Source organism: Malus domestica, chromosome 13 (assembly GCF_042453785.1).
Source record: "Malus domestica chromosome 13, GDT2T_hap1".
Taxonomy (NCBI): domain Eukaryota; kingdom Viridiplantae; phylum Streptophyta; class Magnoliopsida; order Rosales; family Rosaceae; genus Malus; species Malus domestica.
The window spans coordinates 25,457,197-25,470,247 of record NC_091673.1 but is presented as its reverse complement, the minus strand read 5'-3'; the positions used below and the strand labels follow the sequence as shown (position 1 = coordinate 25,470,247).

The window sequence follows — 13,051 nt, the reverse complement described above, 5'->3', positions numbered from 1 at the left end:
GTTGGTCGAGGTCATCTCATTAGCCTTTTCGGCGAAGTGGGATGTTACAAATTATTACATTCGGCACATTGAAAGCCGAATTTGATATTGAACTTCGCAGAACTAGCAGTCTTGTCTTCAGGCTCTAGAACCCGAAGGCCGAGACGTGTTCCTTCCTCGGCCGCAGTCGCAAGATCAAGAAGTCAACAACGCACTCAAAGCAACATCAACAAATTTTACTCCTCGGCCGAGCTCGGCCGACGAGTTGGCACGCCCCGCACACAATTGAAGGACGTAGTTAGCTCATAGATTACTCGGCCTGCGCGCCACGTAGGCTTGGTAGTTTTTAGGGTCAACAATATTACACAGAACAATAATGATAGTATTCATGGGATAAATTAAATTGAAACCAAATAGATTATGGTTTAAGATTACTTGGATGTTGATGAACATGGTGAAAAGGTTTCGCAGGGTTTTCTTCCAAGACCTTCTCTTTCTCGTAAAGACACGTTGTGCTGATAACGTGTTGTGAAAGAGAGGGGACGGCTAAGAGAGAATGGCTCATGTGTATGAGAGTTGTGACCTCACTTGTTGGCCTTGTAACTTTATTTATACTAATCCTGATGAGTTTTGTTTTTTTTTCTTTTTTTGGTCTTACAAGTAATTCAAACCTTTGAGAATTGGATCTTCATATCCTATTAGAATTTTATTTTAAGTGTACAAAATCACATTTCTAATTGATAATTCTATTCATAACACATCCATGTCTTTTTGTTTGGCTCACTACATTCATTACTCGCCGTTGAGGGTGTACTTGCTAAATCAGTTGGAATGGCCATCTAGTGTTCACACATCAGCCCCCTTGGCGCTACGGTAAATAATTAAGAGACGAATACAAGTACGAAAGTGTAATGGCAAAAAGAGTGGAAATCCTTCTCCTCGACCTCAAAGGCTTAAACGAAAAAGTAAAAGTTGGAAAGGAAGGATAGCAAAGGAAGGAGGGTTGGAAAAATGTAAAAAAGATTGGTGAAAATGTAAACTAACGTAGATTAAAAAGAAAAAAAAAAAGGGACACTTTGGATGCGGTCCTTAGCTATCAATATTCTTTAATTGAAACCTTGTTAGTTTTTAGTTTTGGATTGAGGTCCCTGACATTAATGTAATAATGTAAGTTACTATATTTTTTTACTTCAAAATTAAAAATTGAAATTTGTAATTGTTTATATTAATGAGATTTTAAATAAAACCCATAATTTATGGGATTAAAAATAATAAAATATAAATTATACTCTCTATTATATTGTGTGTGTGTGTGTGTGTGTGTGTGTATACATATATGTATGGGTACATTAACCAAAATTAACAAAAAAAGTTATTGTACCAAAACATGGATACATTCTCAAATCAACGAAAAAGAATGTACCCATATAAGTTTAAACATGGATTAAAAAATTTGAATGGATTTTATATTAAAAAAAGGGTACATTTTACATATAATAAATTGATATATTTGAGAATGGGTACATTTAAGATTAAAAAAATTGAAAAATTATATGAATGGGTACATTTAAGATTAAAAAATTGAGAATCTTTTTTTTTAATTTAATTTAATTTTTTATTATTTTGGAAATGTTTGAATTGAAAATTAATTAGAAGTTTAATAGAGGTGTGAGTATTAAACCCTAAATTAATTACTAATTTTTATATTAAAAAAATTATATAATAAACATGTAAATTCATTATCACATTAATGCTAGGGACTTGAATCAAAATTTGAGAACTAATAAGGTCTTAGTCAATGAACAGTAAAAACTAGGGACCGGATACTAATTTTTCCAAAAAAAAATTAAAATCTCATCAGTTTAAGCACAGATGCTATAAAACAAGCATTGATGTGGATTCACATGTGGATTCCATTCTTTTTCCCTCCATCTGATTCTCCACTCTTTGTGTCTCATCAACAAGAGAAACGTGAACCAATTATTCCAACCAAAGAAAGTTGTTTTGTTAGGAGATTACTTCATTAATTTAAAATATTCTTTATGAACATGTCCCTCTATAAGTTATAATCCTTCCCTTCTTATATATATATAGTTCTCACAACTTCATCTACTTAAAGCTTTCAGACCCTATTACTCTATCTCTCTTTGTCTGAATTGAGCTTGAAGAATCCCCAGAGCTCCCCGTTACCTACAAGGTGATTTTCTTTAAGCGTTTGACTTGGTCATGTCGAGTGAATTCATGATTAGTATTGACGACAGAGCTGAGTTGCCCCTAGTTGAATAATTCCCACATTTCCTATTCTTCGTCTCCTCAAGACCCTCGGTACACCTGCATCACACACACACACACGAACTTCTGACCAAATAATTTTCATAACTCTACTCTTCACAAATCAGACACAAAGTTTGTAAACCAACAGAAAATTAATAATTTTTCCTGTGTCCTGTGTATTTTCAGAAGTTGAGAGATAATTAAGCAGGATGGCTTCTGCCCAGGGCAAAGAAAAGCCAGCAGCCATAAAGTTTCAGAAGAGCTACTTTGATGTGTTGGGGTTGTGCTGCTCATCAGAAGTTCCTCTGATAGAGAATATCCTCAAGCCTCTTGCAGGTGTGAAAGAGGTTTCAGTGATTGTGCCTTCCAGAACTGTCATTGTTGTCCATGATACCCTTCTCATTTCCCAGCTTCAAATCGGTAATATATTCTCTTAAATAATTTTACACCAGTTAATATTAGTATTTTCCCTTAATTCTCTAATATTTGTGCTAAATTTTTTGGTAACACTTGCACAACAGAAAGCAAATAGTTTTGGGAAAAAAGAAAAACACAAAGAACGATACCAGTAGGTGGACGTGTACTTTTTCTGTTGTGGGAGAATTATTAATCGGCATATCGTGCACAATCATGAACCAAAAAGATAGAAATGAGCATGCTTTATATGTTTGCTTTACCCAACTTTCACGTATAACTTTGCTTTCCTTTTCATCACCCACTACGATATCCTTATACAAAATAAAAGAATTTCAAATAATTTCCCATTTTCTAGTTGCTTTCTGCAATTTTTTATGATGGGTTTGTTGGAAAAATCTTACGAACTCGTTCTACGTAACTTTTTTCACTGTTTGTTTGTTTGTTTATCTTTTTTTTTTTTCAACTTTTTTGAACGTTACTTTGGTTTCACAATTTACTATGTATAATATACTTAATAATAGCTTTCAGTTGTGGCTAATTCGTTGTACGTCTCACCTTAGTTTTCTTGTGATCACTATATAATACTAGATAATATTTCACCCATTTGGTGTGAATTTTGAGACTTTTTTGTTTCTTTAAAAAATGAACAACTTATGAGAAGTCACGGTTATTCATTTTCATAAAATAAAAAAATTCAAAATTATTATTCAAAAATAAAATAAAATATGCTCACTGCAATGTGCCGGTCTCTCACCTACTCTTTTACCTTAATAAAAGTGCAAAAGTTTTTCTATTTCCGTCATTACTTGTAAGTAGGCCTGGCAAACGGGTCGTGTCAGTCATGTTCGTGTCGTTTTCGTGTAACACCTGTTATCTTAACGGATCATGTCGTGTCACACCTGTTATCATAACGGGTCCTTAACAGGTCGGGTCACTTTACGGGTAAAGTGACCCGACCCGTTATGACCCGTTAAGAAAAATATTTTTTTTTTCTTAAATTTGCACATACCACACATTGTCACATAAATAATACTTCAAAACATTAAAACACATTTGTCGTTTAAGGACTACATCTACACTCGAAAATAAGAGCCTCATAAAAAATACATCCATACACTACTAATCTATTACAAATATTAAATGTGCAAGGATATGACAAATGAAACCGTTTTTGTTTTCAAGGTTGTGAAGCCTTTCTCCAAAGTTTAAACCTTGCCAATGGAACTCAAAACTTAATGAAAGTGACCCACTAGAGTGTTTATTCGTACTTTCATTAAGTATAACATAAGATTTTGTAGTATCCACTAGTGTAAATATTTTAAATTGAAGATCGAATTCATTCATTGTATTCATATAGGGTCAAGGAGTGTAGTTGTAAAAAATCATCAAAATCGGAGTTAAAATAACCGTTAAATTGTGATTTTTCGTTTATAACCGTCGAAAAGTTTTGTCCCGTTACTTAATCTTTAAATGTTTTTTTTTGCAATTTTTTGGCGTACAAACAAGTATGACGGTTAGATCGTTGAAACTAGTTCGTAGAATGCGTATCTCATCAAAACAATAGATTCACTAACACTTAAGAGTTTATTCTTACTTTCATTAAGTATAACATAAGATTTTGTGGAATCCACTAATGTAAATATTTTAAATTGAAGATCGAATTCATTCATTGTATTCATATAGGGTCAAGGAGTGTAGCTGTAAAAAATCATCAAAATCGGAGTTAAAATAACCGTTAAATCATGATTTTTCGTTTATAACCGTCGAAAAGTTTTGTCTCGTTACTTGATCTCTGAATGTTTGTTTTTTGCAATGTTTGGCATATGCAATCTCGAAGTATATACAAACATGTTTGACGGTTGGATCGTCGAAACTAGTTTCGTAGAATGCGTATCCCATCAAAACAATAGATTCACTAACACTTAAAAATTTTATTCACACTTTCATCAAGTATAACATAAGATTTTATGGTATCCACTAGTGTAAATATTTTAAATTGAAAATCGAATTCATTCACTGTATTTATATAGGGTCAAGGAGTGTAGCTGTAAAAAATCATCAAAATCGGAGTTAAAATAACCGTTAAATCGTGATTTTTCGTTTATAACCGTCGAAAAGTTTTGTCTCATTACTTGATCTCTGAATGTTTGTTTTTTGCAATTTTTGGCATATGCAATCTCGAAGCATATACAAACAAGTTTGACGGTTGGATCGTTGAAATTAGTTTCGCAAAATGCGTATCTCATCAAAACAATATATTCACTAACACTTAAAGAGTTTATTAATATTTTCATTAAGTATAACATAAGATTTTGTGGTATCCACTAGTGTAAATATTTGAAATTGAAGATCGAATTCATTCATTGTATTCATATAGGGTCAAGGAGTGTAGATGTAAAAAATTATCAAAATTGAAGTTAAAATAACCGTTAAATCGTGATTTTTCGTGTATAACCGTCGAAAGGTTTTGTCTCGTTACTTGATCTCTGAATGTTTGTTTTTTGCAATTTTTGGCGTATGCAATCTCGAAGTATATACAAACATGTTTGACGGTTGGATCATTGAAACTAGTTTTGTAGAATGCGTATCCCATCAAAACAATAGATTCACTAACACTTAAGAGTTTATTCATACTTTCATCAAGTATAACATAAGATTTTGTGGTATCCACTAGTGTAAATATTTTAAATTGAAGATCGAATTCATTCATTGTATTCATATAGGGTCAAGGAGTGTAGCTGTAAAAAATCATCAAAATCGGAGTTAAAATAACCGTTAAATCGTGATTTTTCGTTTATAACCGTCGAAAAGTTTTGTCTCATTACTTGATCTATGAATGTTTGTTTTTTGTAATTTTTTGCTGATGTGATCTCGAAGCATATACAAACAAGTTTGACGGTTGAATCATTGAAATTAGTTTCGTATAATTCGTATCCCATGAAGTTCAATGGTGTGTGTGTGTGTGTGTATTTATTTATTTATTAAGTAGATTTAAATCTATTTATTTTGTATGTATAATTATTATAGTTTTTAGGGGTATAAAATTTAATTTAAAATTTAATATATATATATATATAACTATTATAGTTAATATTTTGGGGGTATAATTATTATAGTATATATAATTATTATAGTTAATTTAATATATATATATATATAATTATTATAGTTTTTAGGCGTATAAAATTGTTAAATTAATATATATAGTAATTATAGTATTTTTTTTAGGGTTATAAAATTATTAAATTAATATTCTGTTTATCGTGTATCGTGTTACCCACGTGTATACCCGAAACAATCCGTTATCTTAACAGGTGCTTATCGGGTTACCCGATAACGACCCGTTTCGTTATCGTGTCGACCCGAACATCTGTTAATTTCGTGTCGTGTCGTGTCGGATTATCGGGTCGTGCCAGAAATTGCCAGGCCTACTTGTAAGGATAAAATTCTTTTGTTTTGCCCCATCAGATAACATTTAGAAACGTTGAAAATTGAAAGAAATCAATACGACAGCAAACTCACATGAATGTATATCGGAAAACTGATAGGGCAACAGAAACAAATTTGTTTTTCCTTGAGGAAAATGCTCTTTTGATCTTGATAAATTAAAAAGAGTACATAATATGTTTCTTCGTTTACCAAAAAAAAAAAAAAGTATCTTGCGTAAGCATGAATTTCTTAGTACTGTATAATCTAGTACTGTTAGTTGATTTACCCAAATGTGTCGTCTAGATTCACAATCCTACGATCTGTTATTTCATGGACAGTCAAGGCACTAAACCAAGGAAGGCTAGAAGCAAATGTGAGAGTGTATGGGGCAGGGGACAGTTACAAGAAAACGTGGCCAAGTCCATATGCAATTGGTAGTGGCGTGTTACTGGTTCTATCATTTCTCAAGTATGTATATCGGCCATTAGGATGGTTGGCTCTTGGAGCGGTTGCCGTTGGCATTTTCCCCATTGCTTCGAAAGGTTTTGCGTCTATTCGGAATTTCCGGTTTCATGACATCAACATTCTTCTTATCATTGCCGGTGAGTCAATACTTGGTCTTAATATTCAACTTCTTTTCTCATTTCATTAACTGGTTTTCTACCAATCTAATGTTGGTTTTACACTACTGGTGCATGATGTTACGTTAGTTATATGAAAAAATCATATAAATTTTGAAGTACATATGATTGTTAGTCAATCATCTATCATCAGAACAATATGTAAAGTGTGAAAAGAGCATATGCAATCATCTGTCCCACTTTAGAGTTACTTGTCAAACCATATTTTTCTACACTCCAAATTTTGGTACCACTTATACTACTCATTTCTTTGTCAGCTACTTTATAAAAAATGAAAACTAATGAAAAATTTTGAGTTTTAACGAAAATGACAAAAATGTGTTGTAAGTGAATAGTACCAGGATTTACTTTTTAGAGTAAAAATGTGGTTTTTCGTTAAAGTGAACAATACCGGAGTTTTTTGTTAAAGTTTCCTAATAAAAATTAGTTTTAATATAAGTAAAATGTCGTATTAAATAAATCTAGGCCATCTTGTTCTTATTGCAAGTTGGATTAGTATTGATCACTAAATTGTGATTGTTGTTCGTATCGTTATAATGTACATATATATTTGATTCTGGGTACCAAGCTACTTGGATGTTTAAAAAAAGGACTTTGCCGAGCAATAACCATAAAACTATTGATCCTTTTGTTTTGATTTTCTCTGTTGCAAGGATGTTTAAGAAAAAGACTTTGCCGACCTTCACACCGAATAACCATAAAACTATTGATCCTTTTGTTTTGATTTTCTCTGTTGCAAGGATGTTTAGGGAAAAGACTTTGCCGACCTTCACACCGAATTTTTTATTTTTTTTTTGGTCAAAGACCTTCAGACCGAATAACCGTAACGATTGATCCTTTTTGTTTTTTCTCTAAGAAAAATTGCAACACATCACGTTTCCTTGGAAAGTTTGAATGGATACATGTTGGTTTCTGTGTAGCAGTCCAAAAGCCACCGTTAGGCATACTTTATGATTTTTGACGATACACAAATATGACCTAAATGGTTAGTCTTTGGCTTCTTGCAAGTTTAAGTGGATATGTATGGGGGTAGTTAGATTAAAAGTTTGGATGGTTATTTAGCGAATATTAACTATATTATTATTAGTTTATTGTGAGGTTACTTGATATACTTTTAGGAAAAATGGAATGCTTAGATTGTTTTGACACTTGAAAAATTTAGAGTTTGTTGGTATCTTATTTGAGAATTGAACTTAAATTTTTTTTTTTCTTCTCTAAAAACTCATGTTTTGATTGTTTTTTTAAATTTTTTAAATAAAAAAACTTTTTTGGTATACAACTTCTCAAACTAATAAAAAACAAGAAAAAAGAAAGAAAAAAAAAATTCAAACACCTTTTTAAATATTTTTAAGTTGTGGTGTTGAGAATTGGATTTTTTTTTTTTTTCAGAGAACATAACTCTACCAATTCGAGGCTTTTTCGAGTAATGCTGGAGAGGTTATGACTTCTGAGCATTACTCGAATCCTCTTATAGCATGTTTTGCATTTTTGTACTTTCACATCTCTTCTTCGACTTAAAAAACTTTTCTGTCTAGATTAGGTTTTCGAAATTTTTAGTCCACCTTAACGTCTAATTCCACTGGCCCTAGCTCATTATTGGCCGGCTTTCCCTTTTTTATGAATGAGGATGCTATTATTGGCTCATCATTTTGTGAACCGTATGTCTAATTTAGTCCGTATGTCTATAGTTTATAATCTCAGTGGATTCCATTAATGCAGCATCGAGAACCAAAAACTACAAAATTGAATCTACTGAAATATGAGTTCAGTTGTAGTTGGAAAAATGCTGTAGAAGATGGGACTTATATCCAGAACTTTTTTTTTTTTTTGAGGAATATATCCAGAACTTTATTGCAATAATGCACACATGGTACAGAAGTTACTTATTTGTGCATGTTTGTATATTTATAAAAATTTATTGTGCCGGTGCTATAGTTTATATATAGTATACTGGTTACTGGTATTGATAAACTGATAGATAGTGTAACTTTTGACAGTAATTGGGACAATCGCTTTGAAGGACTATACAGAAGCTGCCTCGATTGTCTTTCTGTTCACCATTGCAGAGTGGCTCCGGTCTTCTGCAGGTTACAGGGTTAGCATAAAACACTCATCCTTCTTTTTTATAAAAAAATTAAGAACTAATCTCATTGAATTAAACAGTAACAATAAGTGGCAGAAAAACATAGCAATGGACTTTGGAACAACAAATTTTGCTGAAGACAGTTTTGTACATAATTATGTGATAAACCAAATACTAACCGATGCTTTAAAAGGCGAAGGTGAAGCCCCGCCTAGGCGAAAGCCTTGAGGTTGAGGTGATAGCCTTACGGGACATAAAATTATTAATATATAGTCTAGTTGGAAGGTATGTCATATAGTGTAGTTGAACGTAAGAGGGTATTGTCATATAGTCTACTTGAACTTGAACTTGAACTTTGGCATTTTTTCTTTTGTTCTTTTAAAAACGCCCAGTCGAACGCCGCAACCTCCTAGGCGTGCCTCGATCATGTCTAGGTGAGTTTAAGCCTATTCCCACTGGGCATAGGCATTTTCATCACCGCCCTGCCTCCAAAGCTGCCTAAGTGCACCTCAAGGCCCCTTTTTCAAAACACTGATACTAACACAGTAAAATGTTGCTTAAAGGATTAATGGATGACTTGCTAATGTATATCATAGACAGCCAGACATGTAAAATGACATGCTTTTATGTACTCAGGCGAAAGCAGTGATGTCGTCGTTGATGAGCATGGCGCCCCAAAAAGCAGTCTTAGCAGAGAGTGGAGAAGTTGTGGGAGTTGATGAGGTTAAGTTGAACACAATTCTTGCTGTTAAGGCCGGCGAAATTATACCGATTGATGGAATAGTTGTTGAAGGAAAAGCTGAAGTGGATGAGAAAACACTAACTGGAGAATCCTATCCAGTTGCCAAAGAAAAGGACTCCACTATTTGGGCTGGCACTATCAATCTTAATGGTAACATAAATCTCGCTCCCGTCATTCTTTGATCTTGAATAAAGAATTATGTTTTCTTTTCTGACAAATTTTGGTTTCTATATGTGAAGGTTACATTAGTGTGAAAACTACATCATTGGCTGAAGATTGTGCGGTTGCCAAAATGGCAAAACTTGTCGAAGAGGCTCAAAACAGCAAAACCAGAACTCAAAGTTTCATTGACAAATGTGCAAGGTTCTATACCCCAGGTTAGTCTACTTTCCCCATACATTTCGTATGTTTCCCTATTCTTTACTGCTAAGGAGAACGCAATCGATTGGATTTATATGTTCTATGGTGCTGTTTTGCAGCGGTCCTAGTCATATCTGTTTCTATCGCGGTGATTCCAGCTGTATTACATGTTCACAATTGGAGCAACTGGTTTCACTTAGCTTTGGTTGTTTTGGTGAGCGCATGTCCGTGCGGTCTCATCCTCTCTACACCCGTTGTGACTTTCTGCACGCTCACAAAAGCGGCAACATCTGGACTTCTGATCAAAGGAGGTGACTACATTGAGATTCTTGCTAAAGTCAAGACCATGGCTTTTGACAAAACTGGTACAATAACAAGGGGTGAATTTGTGGTGATGGATTTTCAATCTCTTCGTGATGACATTAGCTTGAACACATTGCTTTACTGGTATAGACTGCAACTCCTCTATTCAGCAACATGTTGAATGACACCAAAATTCTGATGGAAAGAAAAAATTTACTTCATGACATTCAGAAGAGGCTTTCAGTTTAAAGACGAATTTAAGGCTGTCTTAATGCTGCATTATTCTTCAAAAGTATTTCCTATTATTTCACTAAGTTCGCAGTTCATTGATTACTTTATTAATCTTCATGAAGGGTTTCAAGCATTGAGAGGAAGTCAAGTCATCCAATGGCAGATGCGCTGGTTGACTATGGAAGATCGCTTTCGGTTGAGCCAAAACCTGAAAATGTGGAGGAGTTTCAAAATTTTCCCGGGGAAGGTATTCATGGGAAAATTGATGGACAAGATATCTACATTGGTAACAGAAAAATTGCTTTGAGAGCTGCTTGTGAAATAGGTAAATGCCATCTACTCCTTTATCTTCGAAGCTATTTCAAATGATTCCAAGAATATGATTCATTTTCTTTTCGTTTATGGTCTTTTTGGATCTCTCATCATTAGTTCTTTTTGAAATTTCAGTTCCAACAATTGAAGGTTCTAAAGGTGGGAAGACGATTGGATACATATACTCTGGGGGAACCCCTGCTGGAGTCTTTACAATAGCTGATGCTTGTCGATCTGGGGCTGCAGAGGCTGTCAAGGAGCTAAAGAAGTTAGGCATTAAAACAGCTATGCTCACAGGAGATAGTAATGCTGCCGCATTACATACAAATGAGCAGGTGTGTTATTCCTAATATTTTAGCCTCATATCACTATGCCAAAATCTGCACGCGCACACCATGCGCTCCACACTACACTCACTTTTATTGATTCAACGTATGATCTTCCCTGGTATACATGGCTGTAGAACTGCATATATATTTTGTTTGCATATTAAGAAAAAGAAAAAGAAAAAATAAGAGTAGAAAAATTATCTGACTTGCAGCTTAAGCGAGCTCTCGAGGTAGTCCATGCAGAACTTCTACCTGAAGACAAGGCAAGAATCATTAAAGAATTTAAAATGGAAGGAAATACAGCAATGGTTGGAGACGGTATCAATGATGCCCCTGCTTTAGCTACAGCCGATATTGGTATCTCAATGGGCATTTCAGGATCAGCCCTTGCTCAAGAAACTGGGAATATAATTTTACTCTCAAATGACATTAGGAAACTACCGAAAGCAGTCCAACTTGCGAGAAGAGCTAATAGAAAAGTGATTGAGAATGTGGTTTTGTCAATCACTACGAAGGTCAGTATCCTTGCACTGGGATTTGCAGGGCATCCGCTCGTTTGGGCTGCAGTTCTTGCTGATGTCGGGACATGCATGCTTGTGATATTCAACAGCATGCTACTCTTACAAGGAACCCATAAGCATGGAGGGAAAACTTCTGCACCACATGGCCATAAACATGGAAGCCATGGACATAGTCATTCTCACAAAAACCAACATTGTTGCTCGGACAGCAAACGCTTAAAAGCAGCCTGTAAACCCCAAAAATGTTCCTCGCAGAAATGTGGATCAGAGTGCCAGCCTAGTCCCTTAAATTCAAGCTTTTCCTATAAGCTTAAGTGCAGTGACTTACATGAGGCACGACACTGTGATGAAACAAGCTGCACCAAAGTCAATCATGATCTCGAGTCGCAGAATAAACACAATCATGGTTGTTTGAGTCATCATAATTTGAGCTCATGCGCAGAAAGTGATAAACTTTACGAGGCAAAACACTGCAATCATTCTGCTTCTTCTTTGGTGGAAATTAAAATGTTGACAAGTAAAGGTCATTGCCACTCGACGCACTGCGGCAAAGAGCACAACAGAAAAGAAGATGATGGAGTCCATGAGGAAAAACACTGCAATTATTCTGCTTTTGCTTTGCACGAAAGCGAAAATTTGACAAGTGGTGTTTATTGCCACTCAAGCCACAGTGGAAAGGAGCATAGTATAAGGGAAGGTGATGCAATCCATGAGCCAAAACACTGCAACCATTCTACTTTTTCCTTGGAGGAAAGCAGAAAGTTGACGAGTACTGGTCATTGCCACTCAACTCATTGTGACAAAGATCATATTCACAACAATGAATCGTTAGGAGAAATGTTTGCCACAAGATGTGATCATCAGCACCAACATAATCAAGATAAACAATCACCCCCTCATTCGACGATTGATATTGTAGCGGGTTGCGAGCACACAGAATCAGCCACAACGAATTCTTGCATTGGCTCCCGGACAGCGGAAAAGGAAGCATGTTGCTCGGAATTAGTAGCAATTCATGCTTGTGTGTTGGAGAAAAGAGAAGTCGGTGGGTGATGCAAAAGCTACATGAAGGAATGCTGTGGTGGTCATGTGCATATTGGTTCTACCTTTCAGGGTTGTTTATCAGAAATCACAATTGAATAGATGTAACTGACTGAAAATAAGTATATTTATTATATATATACGTGCTTTATATATATACACTTTTAGTAGCTGCGTGTTTTGATCAAGATAGTGTGCCACAACCACTGTTTTATACTATGAAGCACAAGTACAGCTGTGGATACATCCAGATACACCTTGATTACAAGGACTTTCTGCTCAATGCACTGCTTTTCGAGTTCTAATCATGCCCTCCTCTTAGTGTAAACTAATGTAGGATATTGTTTTGTAATAAAATAAAATAAAACATACAAGTTCCCTTAGTGTAG

At 34.6% G+C, this 13,051-nt stretch overlaps 1 protein-coding gene across 3 annotated transcripts; it reads left to right on the top strand.

The window, feature by feature from the left end:
- The first annotated feature begins 1,884 nt into the window (after positions 1–1,884).
- On the top strand, positions 1,885–12,832 carry LOC103424200 (putative inactive cadmium/zinc-transporting ATPase HMA3). 3 transcript variants are annotated; one of them, XM_029091755.2, is made up of 10 exons: positions 1,885–2,176; positions 2,440–2,673; positions 6,438–6,701; positions 8,738–8,835; positions 9,460–9,715; positions 9,805–9,942; positions 10,045–10,372; positions 10,582–10,784; positions 10,907–11,106; positions 11,313–12,832. In XM_029091755.2, exons 2-10 carry the CDS (start codon positions 2,463–2,465, stop codon positions 12,672–12,674), a joined length of 3,060 nt encoding a protein of 1,019 aa, XP_028947588.2. In that variant the 5' UTR covers positions 1,885–2,176; positions 2,440–2,462; the 3' UTR covers positions 12,675–12,832. The 3 variants fall into 3 exon arrangements, with proteins under 3 accessions (XP_028947588.2, XP_028947589.2, XP_070667022.1); XM_029091756.2 differs by having other exon boundaries at positions 2,095–2,304; XM_070810921.1 differs by lacking the exons at positions 1,885–2,176; positions 2,440–2,673; positions 6,438–6,701; positions 8,738–8,835 and adding an exon at positions 9,238–9,257.
- Positions 12,833–13,051: the final 219 nt, after the last annotated feature.